Source organism: Lycorma delicatula, chromosome 8, assembly GCF_047948215.1.
Source record: "Lycorma delicatula isolate Av1 chromosome 8, ASM4794821v1, whole genome shotgun sequence".
Classification (NCBI taxonomy): Eukaryota; Metazoa; Arthropoda; class Insecta; order Hemiptera; family Fulgoridae; genus Lycorma; species Lycorma delicatula.
In genome coordinates, this window is record NC_134462.1 from 37,798,534 (window position 1) to 37,822,830 (window position 24,297).

Genomic DNA, 24,297 nt, shown 5'->3' on the forward strand with positions numbered 1-24,297 from the left:
TCACTAACAAAGAAGCCGAAAACTGGGTAAAAAAAATCTTTTGTAAATATAATTTCAAAGATTATGAAAATGAGTCATTAAAAAATGTAAAAACATTTACGAGGAAATTATTCTGTTAATGTAAAACATAAACAGAATGAAACACGACCGCTTCAAGAAAAAAATAATAATTTAGTATATAGTCAATTGCTTTAAATAACTTATAGATAAAAATGGATATTTTAAAGAATGCCAAATTTTTATAATAAAAAAAGGAAAAAAGAATCGTATAAAATAAATGTAGTAATAATTTTTTATTTTGCACTAATATATTTTATTCTTAGTAGTTAGCAACACTGTCTTAAATTTTTAATGTCGCTCTGTTCTTCTTCAGTCGTCAGCTGACGAGAGGTAGAAGGTTGGAAGTGTTCAATTTTTCGAAGTTTATTAATAAACCACAAAAATGAACTGGCGTGCAGCAGGACTCACGTAAGAAAAATTATTTCATTCAAAATAAAAACTATACGTATTATTTATCTCTACTTGATTGTTTTAACGGTAGTTACAGATTTTCACACTTGCCCTAAACGACATTGAATCTGTGATACGACGAAAACCTGAAGCCATTATCGTAAAATTAAAATATTTCCAATAATTTCATCGTTCGGTAATTTTTATACACCTTTATGTCATGATATTTCAATTTTTAAAGATCATAGATTTTCTAGGACAGTCACTGATCAGACTCGTGGTTGGTTTCACGATCTATTATTAGAAAGTTAACTTTAATAATAAGTTAACTTTAAACTAATAGCAAATACTTTTTTATAGAAGCAAATTTGTGTATTTAAATGGTTATTGTGATTGTAGTTACCCCCTTTTTTTTGTTTAAATCTGAAGAAGACCGGTCTAGTTTACCCAAAAAGGTTAGGTAATTGAGCACTAAGCATTAATTACATACCTTAAAATTCTTTTTAATAGGAAAATATAGTTTAAAAAGAAAAACAATATGTGATGAAGTTTTAGCTAGAAATAGTACATGTTAACTGAACAAATCTCTCATCCTTAATAACTTATGGTGTTATACTGTACTATGTTGCACATACATCTCAATGTAAAGGATACCATAAAACTAGTGAAAATATGCAACAATTACTTTATATGAAGTGGTTTTCGTATAAATTAGGCCCTATGAAAATGTCAATTTGTTAAATTATTGAACTGAATGAAAGATTTTATTCTTTTAATAAAAGAATTCCCAATTTAGTTTATAATTATTTTACGTTTGGTTGTGTGAGCTAATGTTTTCCGTATGTGAACTATTCATTAAACTAGGAGAGAATCTTTGTTACGATACTGTATGATGGCTACCCTGTTGTCTAAAATTAAGTACCAGCATAGCATATATTTAGCCAGGGCAGCAGCAGACATAAATCTCAGTATTTAACAAAGTAAAAATGTATGAATAACTGTGGAAAAGGAGTAGAGCAATCCAGTACAAATAGTTGCCTTAAATTGCATATTTCACAAGTTTACTCAAGATTAAAGTGCAAATTAAATTAGTCATTTTAAGTCCAGCAGGTAAAGCTAAAGATGCTCTTGAAAGTAAAACAGTCAGTATAGGGTTGCACAAATACAAAGATATATCTAAGTTGGTTTAGTCAATATTACTGTTAATTAGAAAATAATTTCCTGTGGGAAAAATGTGTATTTTTTATGGGTATAAAAATATTAAGATTCAGACTGACTAAATTGTCGTTAAGGAGATATTTTTCTATTTCCTTTCACAGTCTCATTAAGATGTAGTTGTGACTTAAATTTTTAGAAATTAACTTTATTATATATTTTCTTTAACAGAATTCTAATGTGTTAAATATTTTTCTCAATGTATCTGGGATTTTCATTGTTTGTTCAGTTACATTGAATATTCCAACATTGCTGCCAGAATTCTCAGAAGAGCACTAAAATCCGAATTTAAAGCTGAAGCAGCAAAAAGGGAAGAAACAAATGTTCGCTTCACTCCATGGAAAGATGGAAAACCAGCAAGTATGTTAGCTATATGCTAAATTATTTGTTTAAAATTAATTTTATTGTCGAATGATTACAAGTCTGTATTAAGAAAAACATTTTTGTAAATGTTAAGTGTTATCAGCTACCAAGGATATATATATTTCACAAAACTATCAGTCTTATCTATAAATCTATATTTTATCTGAAGCAATAATTGATATTAAATATTTCTTATATCTCATACTTTCCTCTATTGGAAAAAATTCTACTACAAAAATTATTGTATTATTTTTAACCTGTAAATCATTCAATCTATAAAACAGCTTAATTAGATTGTTTATGAATAGGAACATGTATAGTTGTTATCTCAGAGTTTTCCTAGTAATCATTACTTACGTATGACCTAAAATACTGCACTGATATTTTTCAAGTTAAAAAGGTGTTTTTATGCTGCTTCACATTATAAATAACTGTAAAATTGAATTACGTATTGAAATTTTTACAAATAATAAAAATATTGTGAAAAATGTAGATATCATAATTATTTGCATATTCAACAAACTCATTTATTTTATCTGCTAAACAAATTGATATATGATAAATTTCATTAGATGTTTCAAAATTAACTTTTATCTTTCACTACTAATATATTGGAGGTAATGATGTCGCTTTGAGCTAATTTTTTTTTGTAAGTGACCATCTGTTCACAGAAAGAATTTGTTTACCTTGTTATACTTATAAAAAAATAATATTCCTCCAGTGATGCTATATTGTATTTTTATTTCAATGCTCGTGACAATCAAATTGAGAAATTCATAATCTATTTACTACATATAAAATTTTGACATACCCAATTATCTGTCAAGAAATAAATTTACTTTCAGTATAAATATTTTTATTCCATTTTATTTGTTGTTACTGAGCTGTGATTACAATGCTGTTTTTTTTTTTAATGTAACATTCAAAACAATAAAAATTGCATGTTGTAACACATTTGTACATTAACTAGTAATTATGTGTGGGTCCAACATCAATTTGATCATTCAATTAAAGAAGTGAAAGATGAAACTAACGAATTCTTAGAATTGTACATTTTGCATATGCTTGCGGCCACAATATGATTTTACGAACTGGTTGAGTTGATGGATGTGCAAGAAAGAGAGATATAATGAATTTAAGTAGTAAGTTTAGGAAAGGTAGATGGAAAATGTAGATCAGGAAAATTATATAAAGAGAGATGTTGGCACTGTCTTGTGTTAAATAGTGCAATCACTGGTACTTTATTAACTGTTGAAATAGTTGAAAGTTTCTTCTTGTGCAGGAAAAACAAAGATAGGCTGTCTCAGTGATAGCCACAAAATGCTTCTGCCTGCAATGTATCAGATCACGGACCATGATTATTTTAGATTAATGGAGGAGATATATGGATATCCTAAATTTACTGGAAAATTATGCTTCCTTAAACATGAACCACATGGAAAATTCTATAAATGGTGATAATGCACTAGTGGTTGAAAGGACATAGAGATTGGCTAAGTGGAGTACAGCACAAGCAGAGATTTACAGACTTATTGAATGTGGCAGCACTGACATTGCAATGCAATGATGAAAATTTATTTGGCAAATACTGACTACCCCCTCAATAAAAGTAAGTAGGTGATGATTTATAAATAACAGAAAGAACATAATATAAGATGGAATAATACAAATTAAAATAATTCATTTCTTGACAGATAACTAGACAGATTCAAAATTCCAATACATACTTGATTCTCATTGTATTTGACCTAATAACATACACTGGGCATAAACTTTGTACTCTACACCTAGGGATAATTTTTCCAAAAAAATCTAAAGTCTCAAATCTGAATGACCCATTCAATTTGTTGGTGAATACTGAGGGCACCCAGAATGCTCTTTGTAACATGTGTTCATATTATTGTTCTGAAATATTTCATACCATTTTTGTATATTTCTTTCATTCATCACTTAACACCATACATGGCAACCAGTTTTTTCTATATCAGCTTTGAAAGTATAAAAAAAAAAACATTTCATTGTGGGAATTTCACAACGTAAAACCATAAGGAGGTATATAGAAGGTGCAAAGTACAGCAAAAATGCCAACATGCTGGTTGACTTTAGATCTGCCAGATATCTAAAAGAAAAGATTATACCACTTTTCCACTCAACAGTAAAGCAGAACGACTTACAGCTCATATAGTCATGTCACCCACAGCAATGGTTTTAAGGTGTATTGTTACACAGTCACTAATAAAACATACCCTTATCTTGACAAAGAAACATACGCTAGTAGAATATTAACAGAATACCAATATTCACTTAAACCATATTGTAAACAGGTCATCCAAAAGCAGATTTGCCATATGGAGAAAAGTAATGTATAAAGTACTTAAAAAACTATGTTATATGCTTAACTCAAACATTTAACATATTCCACACACTTAACTAATTAAAACTAACTTAAACTTCAAATTATAAATATTATTATGTAGGCACATTAATTTGTATACAGAAAGAGATATTCACATTGCATAAAAACAATTCCAGATCACTATTTTATCTGTACAGACCAACACAAGTAACAGTTTTACAAAATGATTTATCTATGACATTATTTAATCATTAAAAAGTATGATTTAAATATCAATTTTTTTATAAATCCCCAAGAAACATAAAACAGACTGCAGGGTGCATAATAGAAAAATCTGAATTACAGAACAGTCGTTCCTTTTAAGATAATTTTTATGTTATATTTTTCACCAAATCCTTGCTTAAAATTTTTATAGAATTTTGTATAATAAATAACACTAAACAAAACATTTTTTATGAAGTGAAAAAAGAAACTACTACTTTTTAATTGGTTATGTTTCTCATAATTTGTTCATTATTTTCATAACATTTTGTTTAGCTTTGAAGTTAACGAAGAAACAAATACAGTCTGGATTACAATTTTGGCATGATAGAATTGTTTAATATGTATCTTCTACCATATCCTTCAAACTATTCCTGTACTCCTATACAGATTTTTCCTTTACTCCTGTTGCTGTGGTAAGACTCTCATTTTTTTACATTTAAATTTTGCATTAGTTTGCTTATTTTGTATGTTAAGTGATTTATTTGCCAAATATATAATTTGCCTAAAAAAGTTTATTTGTTTATATTGATTGTTATTATACATAAAATAAAGTGAAAAGTGATTAATAATTTTATTTCACTTAAATTAATTTGAGAATTAGTTTTTTATTATTATTACTGTAAGTATTATTAATATTATAATTCATTTGCCAAAATTTAGTTTCTAGGAAACATGAATCCAAAGGTTCCCCATAAAAATGTTATCTCGGTCCAGTAAGTGTTCACGTAACTGGCTGACTAATGTAATTAAAATTAGTATATGCTACTGAGGGAGTAAATCTTTTGGTTTTCAATTGGATTTACTATCCAACCAAAAAATTTAAGCATTTAAGAAAATGAAAAATTCCCAAAAGAAGAAAAGAGATCTTTCTGCAGTTATTAACCATAATTCTATTATGAATATAAACAATTTTGCTTGTAAAATTCATAGAACAATATCTCTATTATTTAATAATAATGGATTCTATAAAAAAAATTAAAAATCTGAAAAAATTTTATTTAAACATTTTACCATGTTGGTTTTAATAATTCTTAAATTAAAAATTCTTATGAATGTTTAATAATAACAATAAATAGTTTACATTTAGTTTAACTTTATCAGTTTCTTGAAAGAAATTAAAGAGTGCAAAGATCTGAACAGAAACAATTTTCTTGAGATTTGTTTTAAAATTTTATCAGCTACTTTTACGAGAAGTATTTTATTATTATTAGTATTATAAAACTGCTGTACAAATGTTTCATACCATTTATGTTATTTATTTATGCTGTCGTCAATGTTTGTATGAAAAAAAAATTGAGTTGGACTCTATATATGATATACATTCTATAATTAGAAACATCAAATGTATTGTTATTGATTTCAGATGAAAATTAAAACGGAAAATAATTATAATTCTGATGTAAGTTTTGATATTAAGTAATTAGGTTATGCGTGTGGTTTTTCAGTTACTTCTACTAAAAGTCATTGGATTGATTTAAAATTTAATTCTTATTTTATTTAATTAATGTGTTAGCATGTTGAGTGCGAGTTTGCTTTATTCCTACAATTTACGTCTTTTTTTTTTTTTTTTAGAGCATTAATTTTCTCAGCAGAAGTTTAATTAATTTGGTAGTTTCTTAATGATTAAATTGTTACTATAGTATATAGTAAGTAATATAGTACTAATTCTTAGCATCATTAATTCTAGTAAATATTAAGCAATCTTTGCGCAACAGTTTTTAACCTTTTCCCATCACAATGATATCCGCGGTTGATTATCGCGAAAATATGTTTGTATCTGATTGCCTCCCTTCATAGTCTTATGCTACCCTCTTGTGAAAAAAATTACAGTATATTAAAGCGATTTAACAGATTCTGAGAAAAAAAACCTGTTATGATTGGATATTTTTTATGCGTCTAACAAAAAAATTGAAACTGTACAAAAAGTACGATAATTTAATTGCAGAATTTTTTTGCACGTTGAAAGTAGATTCAGAAAACTACGTTTTATAAAATTCCCAACTGTATACTGTTATTCATTACAAAACGCATATCAATATATTGATATGTTGCTAATAAGATAAGCTATTTTTGTATAAATAAAAATCTGTAATCCTCATAGCAATTATAATACCAAAGCACATTTCTGAAAAAAAAATGGTCATATTCTTTCTAGTCTAAATTAAACAGTTTACATTGTATAAACGTCGTTCAAATTGTGTAATAAAACTGATTTCTTTGTGAATATAAAAAAAATAACTGACTTAGATGCCATACAAAATGATTTTGTAACAGCATTTTAAAACTGACGCCGTACATAACCAGTTCCAAGGCTACATGATCTTAAAAGATTAAATCAGTTTATAATTATACTTGAGTCCCTGAAGTAACTAAAATTGTTAACTTTTTATTTCTGTGTATGTTGCATAAACTAGAGTCCCTGAATTAATTAAAAAATGTAATATCATTATAACTTAAAAGAGGCTAATCAGAACTAAAGGTCTGTCTTTTCCCATTGTATCTGTAATTTACATAAAGTAATAGCACTTACTAACAATTAACACAATTACTAACAATTTTAACACAATTACTAACAATTTTATTTTACTTATGCCCTGCTAAGAATGAATGTCCACAATTGTGTGTTATTTACCTTTTTAAACCTCTAATAATATGTATACAGTAATACAAAAAAAGGTTTTATTCAATTACTGCACTACAAAATCAACAAACTGAATTTAAAGACAGCTGAAAAGTATTTTCATCTAGATTTATTACAATTTTGGTACTACTCATCAACATGACTTGAATAGTGCATTCATCTAGTATTGTATTGTTTTTGACTATGTGAATTATACAATTACAGTGTAAATAAAAATTTAATCCCTTTAAAATAAAAAGTTACATGATTAAAACTAAAGTTACATGATAAAAAGTAATTCCATGATTAAAACTGATTTCAGTTATTTTTATTAGAAAAATACTTTTTCTAATAAACAAAGTTAAATTATTTACTTAAACGTACTTTCGTCTTTTTCTAATTTTTTTCATTGCTTTTGCTTTCAGAATTGATCCCGCCACCAGGATCTTCATAACAACAATAAACTCCTAATTGTAAAGATTTAATGTTAGTTTAATCAATGTAAACATAAATAAATTGTTAAATAAAAATTATAGTCACACCATTTTTTATTCAGTTTCTGAAGATTGAACACTATACCTGTTCGAGTATATTCACACCAAACGCAACTCCTATAGCATTGTCCTATTAGATTGATTTAGAAGCAGTGTTAGTTAATTCATTAAATTGGTAATAGCCTAATTTTATATCCCTCCATGAAGTTCTTTCTTCCCTTAGGCAGAGTTGTCGTTACAATAGCTTAAGGTCTCTTCCAACTCTACCCCTTGCAATTTAATTTTGCAAGGGGGTAAGAAATGAGAATTTATAATCTTGTTATTGCTTTTCTCCCTCCATCTGCAGCACCACATAAAGGCAATTTCCACTACTGGAGGCAATAACAAATTGTATGGGATCAGATTCTTTTATAGAATAGACATGTTAACTAACAGTAGTTAATTATACTGCTACTTCCATTTTTATTTAGGTTATTTCTCAATAAAATTTTGATGGATAATTAAAAGAAAAGTAAGTACAAAGTATTTGAAAAAACCTTTGAGTAATAAAAAATAAAAACAGCATGCAAAATATACATCTATGTACATAGTACGTATGTGAAGTTACATATAAAGCAACTAACAAAGCCCCTTTGATAAAAAAGTATTAAAAATTATATAAGAAATGGGAAATCGGTACATGCTTGTATGGATCTATATTTTGATCACATTAGTGGTATAGAATGAGAGTAAACATATTTTTACAAGTCTTATTTACCACAATATTAGTAAACAGAAATTATAGTAGAGCGTTTACTGAACTTCTATAATACCAAAAGTATTTTCATATATACATTTATAAAAATTTGAATACTCAAAAAAATTAAAATATACAGAGGTGTATCACGAAGTTCTCCCAGGACTTTCATAATCTATACTAATTGTGAAAATAATGGAAAAAGCTGATATAAACATATGTCCTAAAATGCTTTGTTTGTGAGTTATGACTAGCGAAAGAGTTTGTTTGGATTTTAGCTACCTCGGGTGAAGTGAGGCCATAGTGAAATTTTTATTTGCTTATTTTTGACCTGAAAAATCAAATAAGATGGGTACTAGAACCCATATATATCTTGAGTAGTTATTGAAAAATCTTAGGTAAAACCAATACAGGGTAAGAGGTGAAACCAATACAGGGTAAAAAACCCTGTTGTTTTTGTTTGATGTACAATAATTTTGGTAAATGGGTAATAAACCTTAAAACAAAACTTGTTGAGAATTTAATTTTGAGCAAAATCATGTAAGATAAGTTGAATAAAACAGAGAAGTTACAAAAATCTGAATTTTATTTAGAAACACTACACTAGACTTACATATAATACACTAGTGCATTATATGTACTGGTTTATAATAAATGTTCAAAAATGAGCCCGCCATTTTCAACACATTTCAGGCATGCCTTCTGTATTGCTTTCGTTGCTGTTTTTAGTTCTTCAGGGCTGCAGACAATTACTGTTGATACTTTTCTGGGACCTACTTTATTCTATTTTTTAAAACCATAAATCACAAATTGTGCCCTTAAAAATTTCAGAACGACTTCATTTTACTGGGGTAGTTGAAATCCGAGCTAAATCTTTCACTAGCTGTAACTCACAAACGAAGCAATTTAGACACAAAAAATGAAATTTTTCATTATTTTCAAGAGTAGAAGAGGTTATGAAAGTCCTGACAGAACTTTGTGATGCACCTGTAAATAAAAACTACATTGAGAAAACTGCTTGGGATGAAAGGACAAACAAATTATCAAAAGCTCAACAAATAAAAAATGCCTATCAACTCACACTAAAATCAAACATAATGGTTATACAATCAGAAGTGACATGTGGAAGTGAAACACTTTTCAAACTAAATCAGAAAAACAGAACAGACAAAATATAAAAAAGAATAATTATAAATTACATAAATAAAAAAGGGATGGCGAATTTCACCAAATGAGGTGGTTTATAAAGAAATAGAATCAATAGTCCACACCATGAAAAAGAAAAAGATTTCCTTTTTTGGACATTTGAGGTGAATATATGAAGGCAGACAGATAAGAGAATAGCTAGGGAAGTCAAAGACATGAAAGAATTGGATCTAACACTAGAAGAACTGAAAAAATTGAAGGATAAAAATATAAGATTTCAACTGAATATAAACAAATCAGGATTGATCAAGAGGGTTTTTTCAGAGGCAGAATGAAAAGCAAGATCTAACAGGATGAAAAGATATTAGGAATCATGAAGACTTAAAAATCCCAAAGTTAAGAAACAAATGACAGACCAAAATAAATGACTACAGTGGTCTATGAGACCACAAAGGCCAAAAAAAAACTACATCTCAATTCTCCTATTTGCTAATTCAGAGTAGTTCATGTGTGTAGATTTTTATCTACTGAAATAACTTGAATAAATTATAACATAAAAGAAGCTTCAATGACCTCAAATTAAAGAAAATAATAAAAGCTTTCTTCTTTGTCGGAGAAAATAATTTTCAAGTTGTGAATATAGTGCAGTAAATATCAACAAATTCTAACTTAGATAATCTTTATTACATATTAACAGAAAATAAGGTACTTAATATTATTTTATTTTTTCGCTAAATAAATATTTTTCAAGGTGTAAAAAGTCTAGCTATCACAAATAATTTTTAGTAAAATTTTAGTATATGTATACATAACCCTAATCATGGATCATTTATATATATGTAAACAGTAATAAATATTATTTTTCAGCGAATTTTGATATTTAATGACTGGATAGCGATGCTCTGCTATAATATATATTGACAGTTTTAAGAATTGAAGGAAACAAAATAAAAATATATGCAGTATAAATGTTTTATTTGTAATAGTTATTTATGCAAAATATACTTTTGTAAAAAATATAACTGTAAAAGCTTTATAAATATTAACTACTAAATACATTAAATATAAAATAATACCAATTAGATAATTGTATAACCCTTAACCATACATAATTTACCATGATATAAAACCAAAGAATAATTCACCATAACAAAACAATATAATTTAGCATAATTCTACTACCATTTATACACAAAAAAATTATCTGAGAATATCATTGAATCACAAATTCATCAAGCCAGTTCGAGGTGTAGTCATTATTGCAACTGACTCCAATAAAAAATTAAATTACCATGAATTAACTTCTTTTTTTTACGTTGTTAAATGATTCAATGAAATTTTCATATGAATATGTTAAATTATTATTAAAAAATCTCCTAACCATTAAATTAAGACGTAGAAAAAGGTCTTATTGAACTAATAAACTGTTTTACTTTATAATGGCCATTTATAAATTAATTTGAGCAGAATGTTGCGCTATTGGAAAGCATTCATATAAAAATAAAGTAGTATAATAATAAAAAAACTGAAAAAAATAAAATGCTGTAAGTGAGTAGTAAATGACAGTTAACACACACATAAGGTGATTAAACGGAAAAAATTGTATGAGGATATGATGAGAAAGGTGTTAAGGATAAAGAAGACAATTAATGACAAAGTTTAACATTAGGAGACCAAATAATCCCCCAATGTAAATGCAGATATGTAGTTAAACGTTCCAGATCTAAAATTTAAATAACCTTTTTGTTCACAACCTCAAATAATGTATGAGAACTATAGTCAATATCCTTTCTGAACGCAGTAGGAAAGTAGAACATAATCCATTTTCATTTGCATACTGACCTCTCAGCACATTTATCTTGACAAGTGAGCATTTTTGTTAGAAAAGAGAATAACCAGTTGTGGAATCCATAACCTCCTTTTTGATGCCTGTCATGTTGAAGGGGTAATTATATATTTACTGAAACTGCCTTGGCGAATCTTATGCTCTCATATTCTTCATGAAGATATTGAAACAAAAAAGGTAACTTTTAGAAAGTAAAAATATATGTCAGTTAATATGTATCAAGCCATAATTGCTTTATGGATTTTTTGATAATATAAAAAAGAAAACAAAAAAAGGAATAAAGAAAATCACATGGTTATGTTTTAGGACAGAAAAAAGTCATACGTTCATCAAATCCATTCATACTTCAATAACAAATAATATCAGAATAATTTTTTTTTTTGTAAATGTCCTTAAATTTTTTATACATCCATTTTTGGTAATACTGGCATCATGGAAATCTAAGTCAATTATCAAATAACAATAACATGTTAAAAATTAATTCAGCTTCTCAGAATCAGTACTTAAAAATGTTGGAAGGCCATTATCACTGAGTAAGTGCTCATTTGGGTCTTTTAAAATAGATGGTCCATCTCCAACTTTGGTATGAATAATATACTTCAGTAAACCAGGATTATGTGGTTCCCCGTATCCTGAAGGAATCTCCTAAAACAAAATAATTTTGCTTGTACATAAAAAAATTAATTGTATTTTGTGCAATGGGTGTTAATTAATTGGAACCGAGCTTGCAAAAATTACTTTTTTTTATTTGAAACACCTTTAACAACCTATTAATGTGACATAAGTTTGATGCAGTTAAATACACTAGTGGGGTACAATTCCTTAAGTGGGAAAATAAATGGACAGCTTATAGTTTGGCTTTGATAGTTTTATACAGCATAGTGTTTGGATTTTCCTAGTGAAGCCCAAATGTATTCTTGAATGGCCGTTTAATACACAGAGAAAAACCAGTTTCATGCATCATATACTTCAGTTGAACAGTACAGTATTATTGGTTAGTAATACTGTGCTCTCTTCCAGGGTAAAAATTCAATTTCCAAAGGAATTTTGAATAGTCATAGGACCAGGCTCTGATGAACCACATTAGTTAGTTTGTTTCATCTCACATTTTTGTAATGGGTAGTCATTCCTTTCTTATAGTCCACCCCTCTTTATATCTCATCCCTTCTTCTTTCTCATGGTGTTCAACAGGTTTGGAAGAATACCAATTTAATCCATGCCAAGGATATGAGGGAAAAATAATTATTGCATCCTCGATGATTATGATTTGGTCCGCATGGTTCTGTCTACAGCACCATAATGCAGGAATATTTCCTATTCAGACGTTATTTAAAAATGCATACATGAGGCTGTATGCTTATTGAACACAGCCCAATACAAACAACTCATTAGGGCACCTAATTAATAAGTGACACATTACTTCCAGTTACTTATTAATAATTCCAACACACCTAAAACAAATCACAAAATAGAACACAATTTCAATTGCAGCTAGCAAAATAAGCTCTTCACCAATGGTTTAAGGCTTTTTATATCTGGCTATTTTATATGCAACTTTGTAACAGGCAAGTAAAGCTCAATCACAGACAAAGTTTTTTTTTTTAAATTATGTTTGCTTTTCATATGATTTTAATTTTAATTTAAAGAATTCTCACGGCTTGTTAGCGTAGTCACTATGAAGTGTTTCCAAATGTTGTTTAAGTTTATTAGGTTTCATGCTGTCTGCTGTTAACATTTTTGAGCAAATGACACACAGTGGACCTTTCCTCTTCATTTACTTCAGTACTGATAAACCCAGAATTTAATTATTCTTGAGAATATTTTCTTGATTTTATTTTTGGAACAAACGCTGTCTGTACACTTGTTGATGCTTCACTGTCATCTAATGCTCACTTATGCCAACTTAAAAATTTATCCATAATTCTGTACAAATCTACTGCAGTGAATATTTAATATCGTGAATTGCAATTAACACATTCAATTACATTGCAATTACAACATACACATTCATGATAGATTCGATAACAATAGAAGGATTGACCTGACTGAAACTGGCTGGAATTGAACAAGGAGCAGCATTTATACACGTTTTGCAGACATTCCAGAATATTTGAGACAAATCGAACTTCTCGTGAAGCCGTGAGAATGTCTGATATGGTGGACATAAAACAGAGAGCAATAGATAGACATAGATTCTGGTTTTGTCAATGCAGTGGATCAGTGTTGCCAAATATCAATAAATTTACTTATTCTTGGTAATTTGTAATTAAGGTTGCAGTGTAGTTTTAGCATCAAAATACATTTTTATTGTATGAGAGGGGCATGATAAAAATTATGATTGAAGATGGGTTGCAAATACTGAAAGGTTGAGAAACGTTGAATTAAACTGTTAATACTGAATTTAATAATAACAGAAACATTGATGAAAATAATATTTAAAGATAAATAAAGCTAATGTTAATTTATAAATGAGCAAAACAGTTTAATTAAAATTGTGAAGATACTACTGCATGTTTGCTAACCTCTGAAATTTTGTTTTTTTAAATTGAAAAAAATTATTTATACTGTTTTCGTAATCCGCTAGATTCTTACGAACCATTTTTTACTTACAATCCTGCAAATACATTAAAAAAGACATTATAAAACTATTTACTTGATAAAACTATGTACAAAGAAATCTCAATTTTTAAACTAAATTTGATTTGCCTTGATTTAGCTGCCAGCTGTCTAAAAATAAAAAAATAAATCATGATTGTATGTTAAATTCAATAGTGAAAATTAAATTTAGAAGTAGGTTTATTCTGGATGTTATAATTCAAATATAAGGTATGACAGAATTATAATGGCAATAGCCAGCCTGTCTAGCCAGAACCTGGACCTTCAGGGCTCAGGTCAGCCCAGGTGAATCTGGGAACCAATTCAGGGGTTCCTGGGGGCCTATCTTATGGCTGCAGAGCTTGCTTTGCTTGCCATTCCCAATTTGCCAGAGGGACCGACACCCTGAACACCCGCAGAGCTTGGTTTAGTTTGGTAGCCATTCCCATCTACCCAGAGGGATCCACCCTCTAAATCACCGCACTGCACTTACCCTCATGGTTGTGAGAATAATACTGATACATAATAATTATATTATTCGGGCTTTTTTAACCTCAAAAAGAAATAAATTGGAAAAGATAGAATAATAGTAACTCTGGTAACTAAAGTAGATATACATTTGATGAAGAAAAATTTATAACTTATTTCTTGTCATGGTGGCAGAAATATAATAATGAATCAAAAGGATTAATCTATTTTTTCCTTAATGAATATCTTTAATTCACAACTTCACACTCCTTGGGGACAAATAAATTATGAATATTTTTAATATTTTAGCCTTCAAGGGTGCTAGGGCTTCTGTCGATGGCTTTAAACCTTCCCTGGGATAACACAGATGTATCCTGCAAATCTGAAAGTAATGGGTTGTTGGTTTTCGCATGGTGCGATAACAAACAGTCAAACTTCATATACAGGTGATTCAAAGAAACGGGAAATTTTGAAAGTTGTGTTGGTAACCGTGGGCGATTGGTGGCACTTGATAAGTGGCGTCAGCCTCTCTAACCTAACCTGCCATTTAGTTGTCATGGATCCTTGGAGTGGTGCGCAACATGCATTTGCTATCAAAGCGTTTTTACAAAAACAATGACAGTGTGGAGGGAGCGTGTAGAGAATTTTGCCGTCATTTTAATCTGGGATGGCACGACCATGTTCCATCAACACATGCAATTAAAACATGGATATTTAATTTTGAGGAAACTGGTTCGGCAATGAAAAAGAAACCTCCAGGCTGTGAGCGAACCACCCGTACACCACAGAATGTTCAAGCTTTACAAGATGCTGTCACACGAAGTCCACATCGGTCAATCCGTCGTCTCTCAGCATCTTTACAATTGCATAGTTCAAGTGTTCAAAGGATGTTAGTGAAGAACTTGCAATTCCATCCATACAAGTTGCAGATCGTCCAGGAACTGAAACCGAATGATGCAGTTGTGCAAGCACAATTCTGTAATGTAATGCTTCAGAAGAAAATTATAACAAAGCGTTTGTTTATGAACTGTGGATGTCAGACGAAGCGCATTTCCACCTCAGTGAAATTGTTAACAAGCAAAATTTCAGATACTGGGCACAAGAAAAGCCTACGCAGCTACACCAGCGTCCATTGCACAGCCAGAAAGTGACCGTGTGGTGTGCTATGTCATCTTACAGTACTATAGGCCCTTATTTTTTTGAGGATGACAACGGTCTTGCGATTACAGTGACGTCGACTCGTTATGTAGCCATGCTTGAAACCTTTGTTGTGGAACAACAAAAGAGATTTTCACCAATTCTTAACACACCTGGTTTCAACAAGACGGAGCAACATCTCATATACTGTACGAATATCGATGGCAGCTGTATGCCGATTGTTTGGACAACGTGTCATTTCACGAAATGGTGACATTAGATGGCCTCCCAGATCGCCTGATCTCTCAGCTTGCGATTACTTTTTGCGGGGTCACCTTAAAAGCAAAGTGTTCCGCAGTAGACCTGCTGCAACGGAAGAACTGAAGGCAAAGATCCGAGAAGCAACTGCGGAAATTCCAGTTGAGATGTTACATCAAACCATGAACAATTTAACGAAGAGACTTCGTGAAGAGGTGGTCACCTGCAAGATGTCATCTTTAAAAAATCAACTAAAATGTATGTATCCTAAAATGGCAACATTAGTACAATTACATGAAATAAAATTCATTTCTAAAAAAAAATTTTCATTAACGTTATTTAATTTTCCCTTTTCTTTGAATCACCTGTATATAAATATATATATATATATTTCCAAATAACTGTGATATGTTAGACTGACAAGTGTACCTGATGCATGGAAATGTTAGCCTTCAACCTACTAACAAATACCCCATTTAAATTTTGAAAATCGGACGATTATTTGCAGATATTATAAACAGCACTCTGCAAAACCTGCACCTCTGGGCCAACCTGTTTGTTACCAGTTGATGGTGATGATTGGTCTAGTCTCCCACAAAGTGGGAGATCACCTCACTAACAAAGTGGGAGCATACTTCACCACTCTAGCTTCACACGCAGTTCCCGCATGAAGCCCATTATTGTTAAACATAAATTTATTTAATATTATTTTATTTTACTTAATGTAAATTTAATTCCATTATTTTTGTAATATCAATCATTCAATTGATTCAAATCAATCAGTTCAAACCCAGGTCACACAGTGATAAGACTCATAGTTCTCAGTTATGCCACGAAATGTGGGTAAAAATTTGGTTGTGATTGATCAAGTAGTATTTTGTTTATCTCAAACAAATAAAAAACATGTTTCTTTTTATATAATGATACAGATTTATATAAATAACCAGAAATTGTGTTACATATTTACTAAAAAAGATATATTAAATTCAAAACACAAATTAATTGTAGTTATTAACACATAAAAAAAAAAAAAAAACTAATAAATTACATTAAAAAAAAAGCCCTGTTACTATTACTGGTCAAAATATAAGTTAGTTAACCAAACACCAAACAAACAAGTATACATAATAATTAGTAGTTTTTAAAGCAATTTTAAGAAGTTTTACAAATAAATTATACACACTATTAAATATCCAAGGAATCAAAATTGCAGCGTACATTTAATTGAAAATTAGTTCTCGACTAAGAATCAGCAGTACAGAAACTAACATCTAGCAATTAATGCTATTTCAAACTTACTAAACTCTTTACTTTCTACCATAATAATGCACAACATATTATGAGCTTTTATCTTTTAATCTTACTAAGAACAAATATGTTGCAATATTTCAAATTAATTTTCACGCTAAATAATGATAGAACCAGTGCCAAATTAGAACTAGGACACAAGTGGCTAATGTCCCAGGGCCCCCCACAAATCAAATACATTTTTAAAAAATTTATGATACCGATTAAAACAACTGTAGACAAATACAAATGTAGAATTTTGCTGGAAACAGAAACCTCTTTTTGTAGCATTGAAAAACTCTCATTAAATTTCCTGAAGTAAGACTATCTGAATGAGTAAGTTTTCATTACAAGATATGTAGCTACAACAAACAAATTACTGCTTCAAGATAAAATTGGTATACATTTAAGCACTAGCAACAATCTCAATCTTCTAAAAATAATGAGAAATGGAAAAGAATATATTAAGAGGAATGTTGTTTTTTAATTATGTATATCAACTATCAAACAGAACTAAGTTATCAAAGGTCAAAAGAAAAATAAAGGCAAACCTAAAAAATATTTTTATTATTTCAAACCTGAAAAATATTTTATTAAATCTTATTTTGTTAAGTGCTGCATTTATTAAATCTTAAATCGTCTGTTAAAATCATAATCGAAAGGATAAATTCCTCTTATTTCAGTCCCACATGAATTTTCCCCAAGGGTCTCTCTGATGCTACAATTACCAACTATCTGTATTGGTATTATTAACCTATTGCGTGATAGTAATCTACGTTACTAAGGTAACTATGTAAAATTACTGAGGTCTATTCAAATAGTCAGTTTACAAAATTTCATATCAAATGTAAATGAATCATCTACAATTATCCACATGTTCTGCTAAACATATTCTATTGATAACAAGAACACTCCTAAAAATAAATGTTTGCGATTTTTCTTTCACTTATTAAATGAGCTGCTGGTTCATTAAATTTACGTTAAAAAACAATTATTACATGATTGAGAGAAAATTCAGAAGTACAATTACATAAAGTAAATTATTTTTTTGAAAATGCAAATACTTTATGAACATATTAACCGCTATGCTAATTGATATTTTATAAATTAAATAAACACAACATATTCATAGAATTGATTTATTAACATTCCAAAAGCACTTCCTGAACTTGCACAACGTTATGTTTATAATATAAACATGTCACCAACTGATGATGCGAGTAGTTCGTGAAAATACTTTTGGAAGGTTAATAAAATCAATTCTATAACTGTGTTTTGGTATTTATTTAATTTATAAAGTAAATTATATATATGTATATATTTCTAGAAAAACTTAAGTACAGTAAAACTTAGTTTAATTTAATCAGTTCTAAAGCCTTCTTGCTCCAAAAATTTTTTCACCTGTCCTTCCAAAAGTTCGTTTGAATAATGGTAAAATTTCACCCCTCTAATAATTTTATTTTTTTAATTTATTTCATTTTCACTTCCTTGTATGAAGTAACGGAAATATTGTGATCGTGAAAAATTTTGGTATTCAGATTTCAACGGAAATATCCATTTTGACCATCCGTGAATCCATTTTGATTTTTGGCGTGACGTCTCTATGTACGTACATACATATATGTATATGTACATACATATGTATGTACATTAGATTTAACATAGAATTGATTTATTAACATTCCAAAAGCACTTCCTGAACTTGCACAACGTTATGTTTATATGAGAAATTATTAAATCATTTCTCATATATGTATGTACGTACATAACTCAATAACGATTAGCCGTAGGATGTTGAAATTTTGGATTTAGGTCTGTGGTAACATCTAGTTGTGTATCTCCCGTTTTTATTGCAATTGACTGACCAAAAGTGTCCAAAAAAAGCCCAAAATCCAAAAACTATTTCTTAACTATTTCTTGGACTATTTCTTAACTGCAGTAATAAGCCCTCACTGAAAGCTTTTCAACGACATATCATAAGTGGTATTTATTTTCATTGGTTCCAGAGTTATAGCTAAATGAAATTCTAATTAATGAAACATTTGGATCTTACAAGGGGAAGGCACATTGGCTTGAATCAGACTTCATCTCCTTTTTTTTTTAACTTTTTTTTTAAATTTAAATATGTTGATTTATTAATAACTATTAACCTCGGACTGTTAAAAATTGTTACAATAAATAATAATTCAACAATAAAAAAAATATATGAAAAAATATCATACGTTATTAATGAAATAAAAGTTTATGTACTTTCCTAAAAAAAAAAAAAAATGTGTAATGTAATTTAATATGCATACAAGGAAGATATGTGGTGTTCACATCAACTTTTTAATCTAATGAAGAAAAGCTGTAAGAACAATTGTTCAACATTTCTTGATTACCATGTTGAATTTTTCATTTATAGGAGTGAGAATTTAAAATATAGTCACATTACATCTCCACATGTATACAAGTTGTTTTAATGATTACAGTTGGCTGCACAATGATAATTGGCAGACTACAACCATAGATATCAAGACATCTTTGCTGCTTATTTATCATGTTTATTGTTATTTAACATAAATTAGTCATTCAAATAAATATTTAGGGTTATCAATGGCAGAGGGGCATGTGAAAGTGTATAGTACCCATTCTAAAGAGGAAAGCATATACACATTCTCATTGCAACAAACTTTATAACTACTGAACCTGTAAATCTAACCTTCAGTTATGGTTATAAGAGCTGTAGATATATAAAAATAAATAAATAGAACTGTTGAATGCCATAAAATGGCACCTCAGAGCTTTAAATTGTATCAGACTGCTAAACTGTATCATAAAACCAATAGTAGTAATAATTTACAAAATTATATGATTAAGTCATCCTTGTAAATTCATTTCCATCGTAGTGAAAATTTTTGCTAAGTTAATTTTTTAAACAGCATAGTTTGACAATTAAATATAGTAAATTCTTTATATCTTAGAATACACATTCTAAATCCAAACAAGTAAGATGTGATTTAGAACAACATGCAGTTTTATTTATTCACATCTTTGGATACAAGTGTTATTCACTACATCAATATGTTATTCTAATTTAAAAAAGTTCATGTGAACTCATACATCAGTGTAAACCATAATGTATGTAATTATAAATGGGATTTTTTTTAACTTCAACCCATCTGTAGTGAACTTCTTTCAATTCTGTCTTGTACAGTTTATTTTATTCTAATAAAGTGAAATACTAATTTAAGCAAGTTATTAGGCAAATACTAATTTACTACCTTTCACTGATTATTATTTATATAATAATTAAAACAAATTTGTAGAGAAATTTTTAACATTGAGTAAATTTTTGGGAATGATTCTATGGGTGGGGGATTACACAGATTAAAGAACTGTTTTCAAAATAGTTAAACTTCAGCTGAGAATGACAGCATACTGATATGAATTTGTCAACAAATTCAAAAATCCAAATGCCAATAACAACAAGCACAGTTTGATAATAGAAAACTGTTGTCTGAGAAATTTTAAATGATATTAGGATTGGTTTTATTATTAGCAATTGTTTCACACCCACAATTTTACTAAATGATTTTTGTATACACAAATTAGTCACAAAATTTACCCCAAAGCTGTTTTCACTTGAACAAAAAAGGTTAGTTTTGACAAAGCACAGGATGCTGGAGTGTTCAAACAGTGATCCTAGATTCTTAACACCATGATAACTACCGATGAACCAGAAACCAAGGCCAGTCACCACAGTGGAAGTCATCATTATCCACTAGATCAAAGAAATCAATACAAGTGACAAGCAAAGTAAAAGTAATGCTGGCATTTTTTCAAATAAAGCAAAGTTGTGCGTAAAAAACATGCACTAGAAGGCCAAACTATCAGAAAACAATATCACCTGAAGGTTCTGCATTGTTCTAGGATGGCAGTTTAATACGAGACACCAAATCTACGGAAATATACAAGTAACAGTTGCATCAAGATAATGCAAGTGTGTGGTCACACATTTAAGACAACTTTGAATGAAATAGGATTAGAAACCACTAATAAATTAATTTTTATTTCACAGTCTACGATAATATGCTTTTACAACATATCTTCTACACAAGTGATTTTAATATTTCAGCTTTATAAAAATGTTATTTTCCAGCTAATACCATTAGGTTTTTTACTTCCCACAAAAAGCCACTATAACATAACTTTATTGAATTTTTATAGAAGTCTTAATTCTAGTTCATAAGAGAAGCCAGAAATCAACAAACCTGAAATGAAAATTAATTATACAAGTGAAAAAATATCCTTACCATATTTAGAATTCTTTTTGGTTCCGCAGGAATCCCTCTGGTATAATTTTCTGTACCAGGGAATGAAGGGAAAGTATTTTCTACATGTGCTAATAATTCATTCACATCATTTTCTAAAACAAATAAACATGCATTTGGTCCAGCATCAAATGTGTATGCAACCTGAAAAAAGACATTTAATTAGACAGTTGTATCCATTATGTTTTGTTATTTTTTTCCTTCTAAAAGTAGTTACATATCTTTTTAACTTAAGTTTACAGTAAGATAATTAAGAAATATTTATAAGTAAATCAGTTTTCTCGTCAGATGCACATAGTTACATAACTAGCATTACTTTGAAAATTGTCCTTTAGTAATAAAGGAAGTCTTAACTTTATGAGTACATAGTGTGTCACACAGTTATCTCGTTCTACAGATTGTGAATCTAACAGGATGTACCCCAAGCTTGAGGTCATAAAGAACTTTAATATGTTTAGCTGAATAAGGTGAGATCTGAGTAAAGAGATGCAGACAAATAGCAACAATATGTGAGCTGTGGTAGAGGTGGTCTAAGTGGAGATACTGTATATATCTAGCTATAGGCATTTTCTGATGCACTATTCATAAAATTATTTCAGAGGTTTATACTTCTGAATCATACATATGATTTTTGACCCTCATATATGTTTATAATCAATTTATGAAATGTTGCAAATATGCAACAGGAAAGGGTGTCTAAATTAACACAAATTGATTCAGCTTAATATTTTTCTGTATTTTTACAAATCTAAATAAAAACTAAACGGAACAGAAATTAGAATACAATATAAATGAAATGTTTTATTTCAGTATATACTGAATATATAGTTTATTTTTTATGGTAATCAATAAAACATTTTGGGTAAAGTCCAACTTTACATTTATTACACAAAAACACTGTAGTACTACTTTTATAGAATCGGCAGCATATTCTTATATTATTTACATTTTTTTCCGGAAGATGCTTGTCAATTGAGTGATGCTGGGATGTTACAGTTCAAAACACCGCTGATCGTCCAAGTCATTTGTGGAATAGCAATTTTTTTTGCGTTATTTGCCTTTGATGATAACGTGATAACTACAAGTTGTCAAAATTTGAGTTGCTCGACTTGTTCTTTGGGAATGTTATTGGATTTACTAAAGCTACATCAAGAAAGTTTAAAAACAAAGGCCACCGTCATTTTTTTCCTTTCATTGTTATTTGATAGTTGCGGACACTATTGTCCAGTGAATCAACCCCACCCATATAGAGTTTGTATTGCTTAATGAGATCTGAGTATTGGATTGACATTTTCCTTTTTTTCACCTAAGAATACCTTTTAACATTATTCCAAGATTCTCTGAACTGAAAATTTGTAATTAGAGTAAAAAGAGAGTTGTTGTCATTCTATTTTGTAATAAAAACTGAACTGGTGGTATCAAATTGATAATGTGATACTCCTTATTGATAATTTGAGATTGCTTACACAAATAACGGAAATCTTCCAAAGGGCAGTTTTGAATTCTATTTTGATTAATTGTTCCAATTACAAAAAAACCTTCCTTCTTCAGTAAACTTAACAATTTATACGAACTGAAAACTCAAATCAAATTAACTGCTGTGCTTTCCAGGGTTGTCTACATGCAAAATAAATTTTCAACAACTCAACCATCTAATCCAAGGCTACAATCTAATTCTGCTTCTTTTCCTTGATAAAGAAAAAAGTTGTAAAAGTATCCTTGTGAAGCACACAAACACTACACCTTGTAGCCAAAGCGCACAGATTTTCCTCTCATAAACATTTTATAAGAATGGTAACAAAAATTTGGTGTTACCTGTTCATCTATTGGTTAATAAAAGCACCATATTTATCAAAGTTTTTATTCAGAAGATCAACATAAGGCTGCACTTTAGAAAACTTGTTTGTAGTATTTAACATATTGTCAACCAAATGTAATTTCTTTTTATATCTCTATACTGCTGGTTGCTCATGGCTTTCCTTACAATATCACCATAGACATCTTCACTTGTTTCTCAGTGCATATCCTCTCTTAGAAGTTGAACACATCCAGAAATCTCCGACAAACCTTTACACACAACATGGTTAGGTAACTTGAAGCCCAGACAATTTTTTGGGCTGCATATTTTTCAGATTGTTCTGATATTAAGGAAATATTATCACACATTTCAAGAAAGAGTTCAACTTCATTTTTTATTGATCAATTTAGCCTGAATAATTTTAAAATCTTCATTTTCTGTATTTTCAGTGAATTATATTTTGGTAAATCTTTTTCCAGGTTGTAACAAACTGTATTTTTTGTCATTTCCCTATATCTTTTTTTGCTTACCCTGGAAACTTAAATTACTACAACTCGGAATAGGGTTTTCATATCTTTCATTTGTTTTGTTAACTTTAGATTCAAAATGAATTTCAAGAGAAGAGTACCAGCTACATCTTTCGGAATATCTATGATTTCCATATCCTCAAGAATATTTTCATCTATTGGTTCTTCATTACTAACATTGTTGACCTTATCAGGATGCAACATAACAATCTCGGCCAGACTTTCATTAATGATCAATATTTTCTAAAATAGTACTAATTTCATCAATGGTTAAACCTTTTTGAATTGTTAAAGCTACTTTGAGAATAAAAAAAAAAATTTGAAATAAAACTTAGCACAACACAAACTGATTCACATAAACTAACCTGAGCAGAAAAATATCAAGACTTTTATCAACTAGAAAGCACTGTAATGGAATGAGTAA

The 24,297-nt window shown here is 29.3% G+C and overlaps 2 protein-coding genes across 6 annotated transcripts in view; one reads left to right on the plus strand and one right to left on the minus strand.

Moving 5' to 3' along the window:
- Positions 1-328: 328 nt before the first annotated feature.
- Positions 329-7,812, plus strand: sun (ATP synthase subunit epsilon stunted). Of its 2 annotated transcripts, XM_075374093.1 has the most exons (4): positions 329-468; positions 1,895-2,025; positions 6,012-6,047; positions 7,694-7,812. In XM_075374093.1, exons 1-3 carry the CDS (start codon positions 443-445, stop codon positions 6,020-6,022), a joined length of 168 nt encoding a protein of 55 aa, XP_075230208.1. In that variant the 5' UTR covers positions 329-442; the 3' UTR covers positions 6,023-6,047; positions 7,694-7,812. The 2 variants fall into 2 exon arrangements, with proteins under 2 accessions (XP_075230208.1, XP_075230207.1); XM_075374092.1 differs by lacking the exon at positions 6,012-6,047.
- Positions 7,813-10,602: 2,790 nt separating this feature from the next.
- Mvd (mevalonate diphosphate decarboxylase) overlaps positions 10,603-24,297 on the minus strand; it is a 40,291-nt gene continuing 26,596 nt past the window's right edge. For all 4 annotated transcript variants that reach the window (XM_075374091.1, XM_075374089.1, XM_075374088.1 and 1 more), the window contains 2 exons: positions 21,531-21,692; positions 10,603-12,135 (listed from right to left, as the gene is read on the minus strand). In XM_075374091.1, the coding sequence (XP_075230206.1) occupies positions 11,968-12,135; positions 21,531-21,692 (330 nt within the window). In that variant the 3' untranslated portion in view covers positions 10,603-11,967. The remainder of the gene's footprint in view (positions 12,136-21,530; positions 21,693-24,297) is intronic.

Excerpts from the sequence above, each read along its gene's own strand:
- sun (XM_075374092.1), top strand. The coding sequence starts at position 443 with ATGAACTGGCGTGCAGCAGGACTCAC. Across the intron at positions 469-1,894 it reads TGGCGTGCAGCAGGACTCAC|TTACATTGAATATTCCAACA; the intron begins GTAAGAAAAATT and ends TTGTTTGTTCAG. Across the intron at positions 2,026-7,693 it reads GAAAGATGGAAAACCAGCAA|AATTGATCCCGCCACCAGGA; the intron begins GTATGTTAGCTA and ends TTTTGCTTTCAG.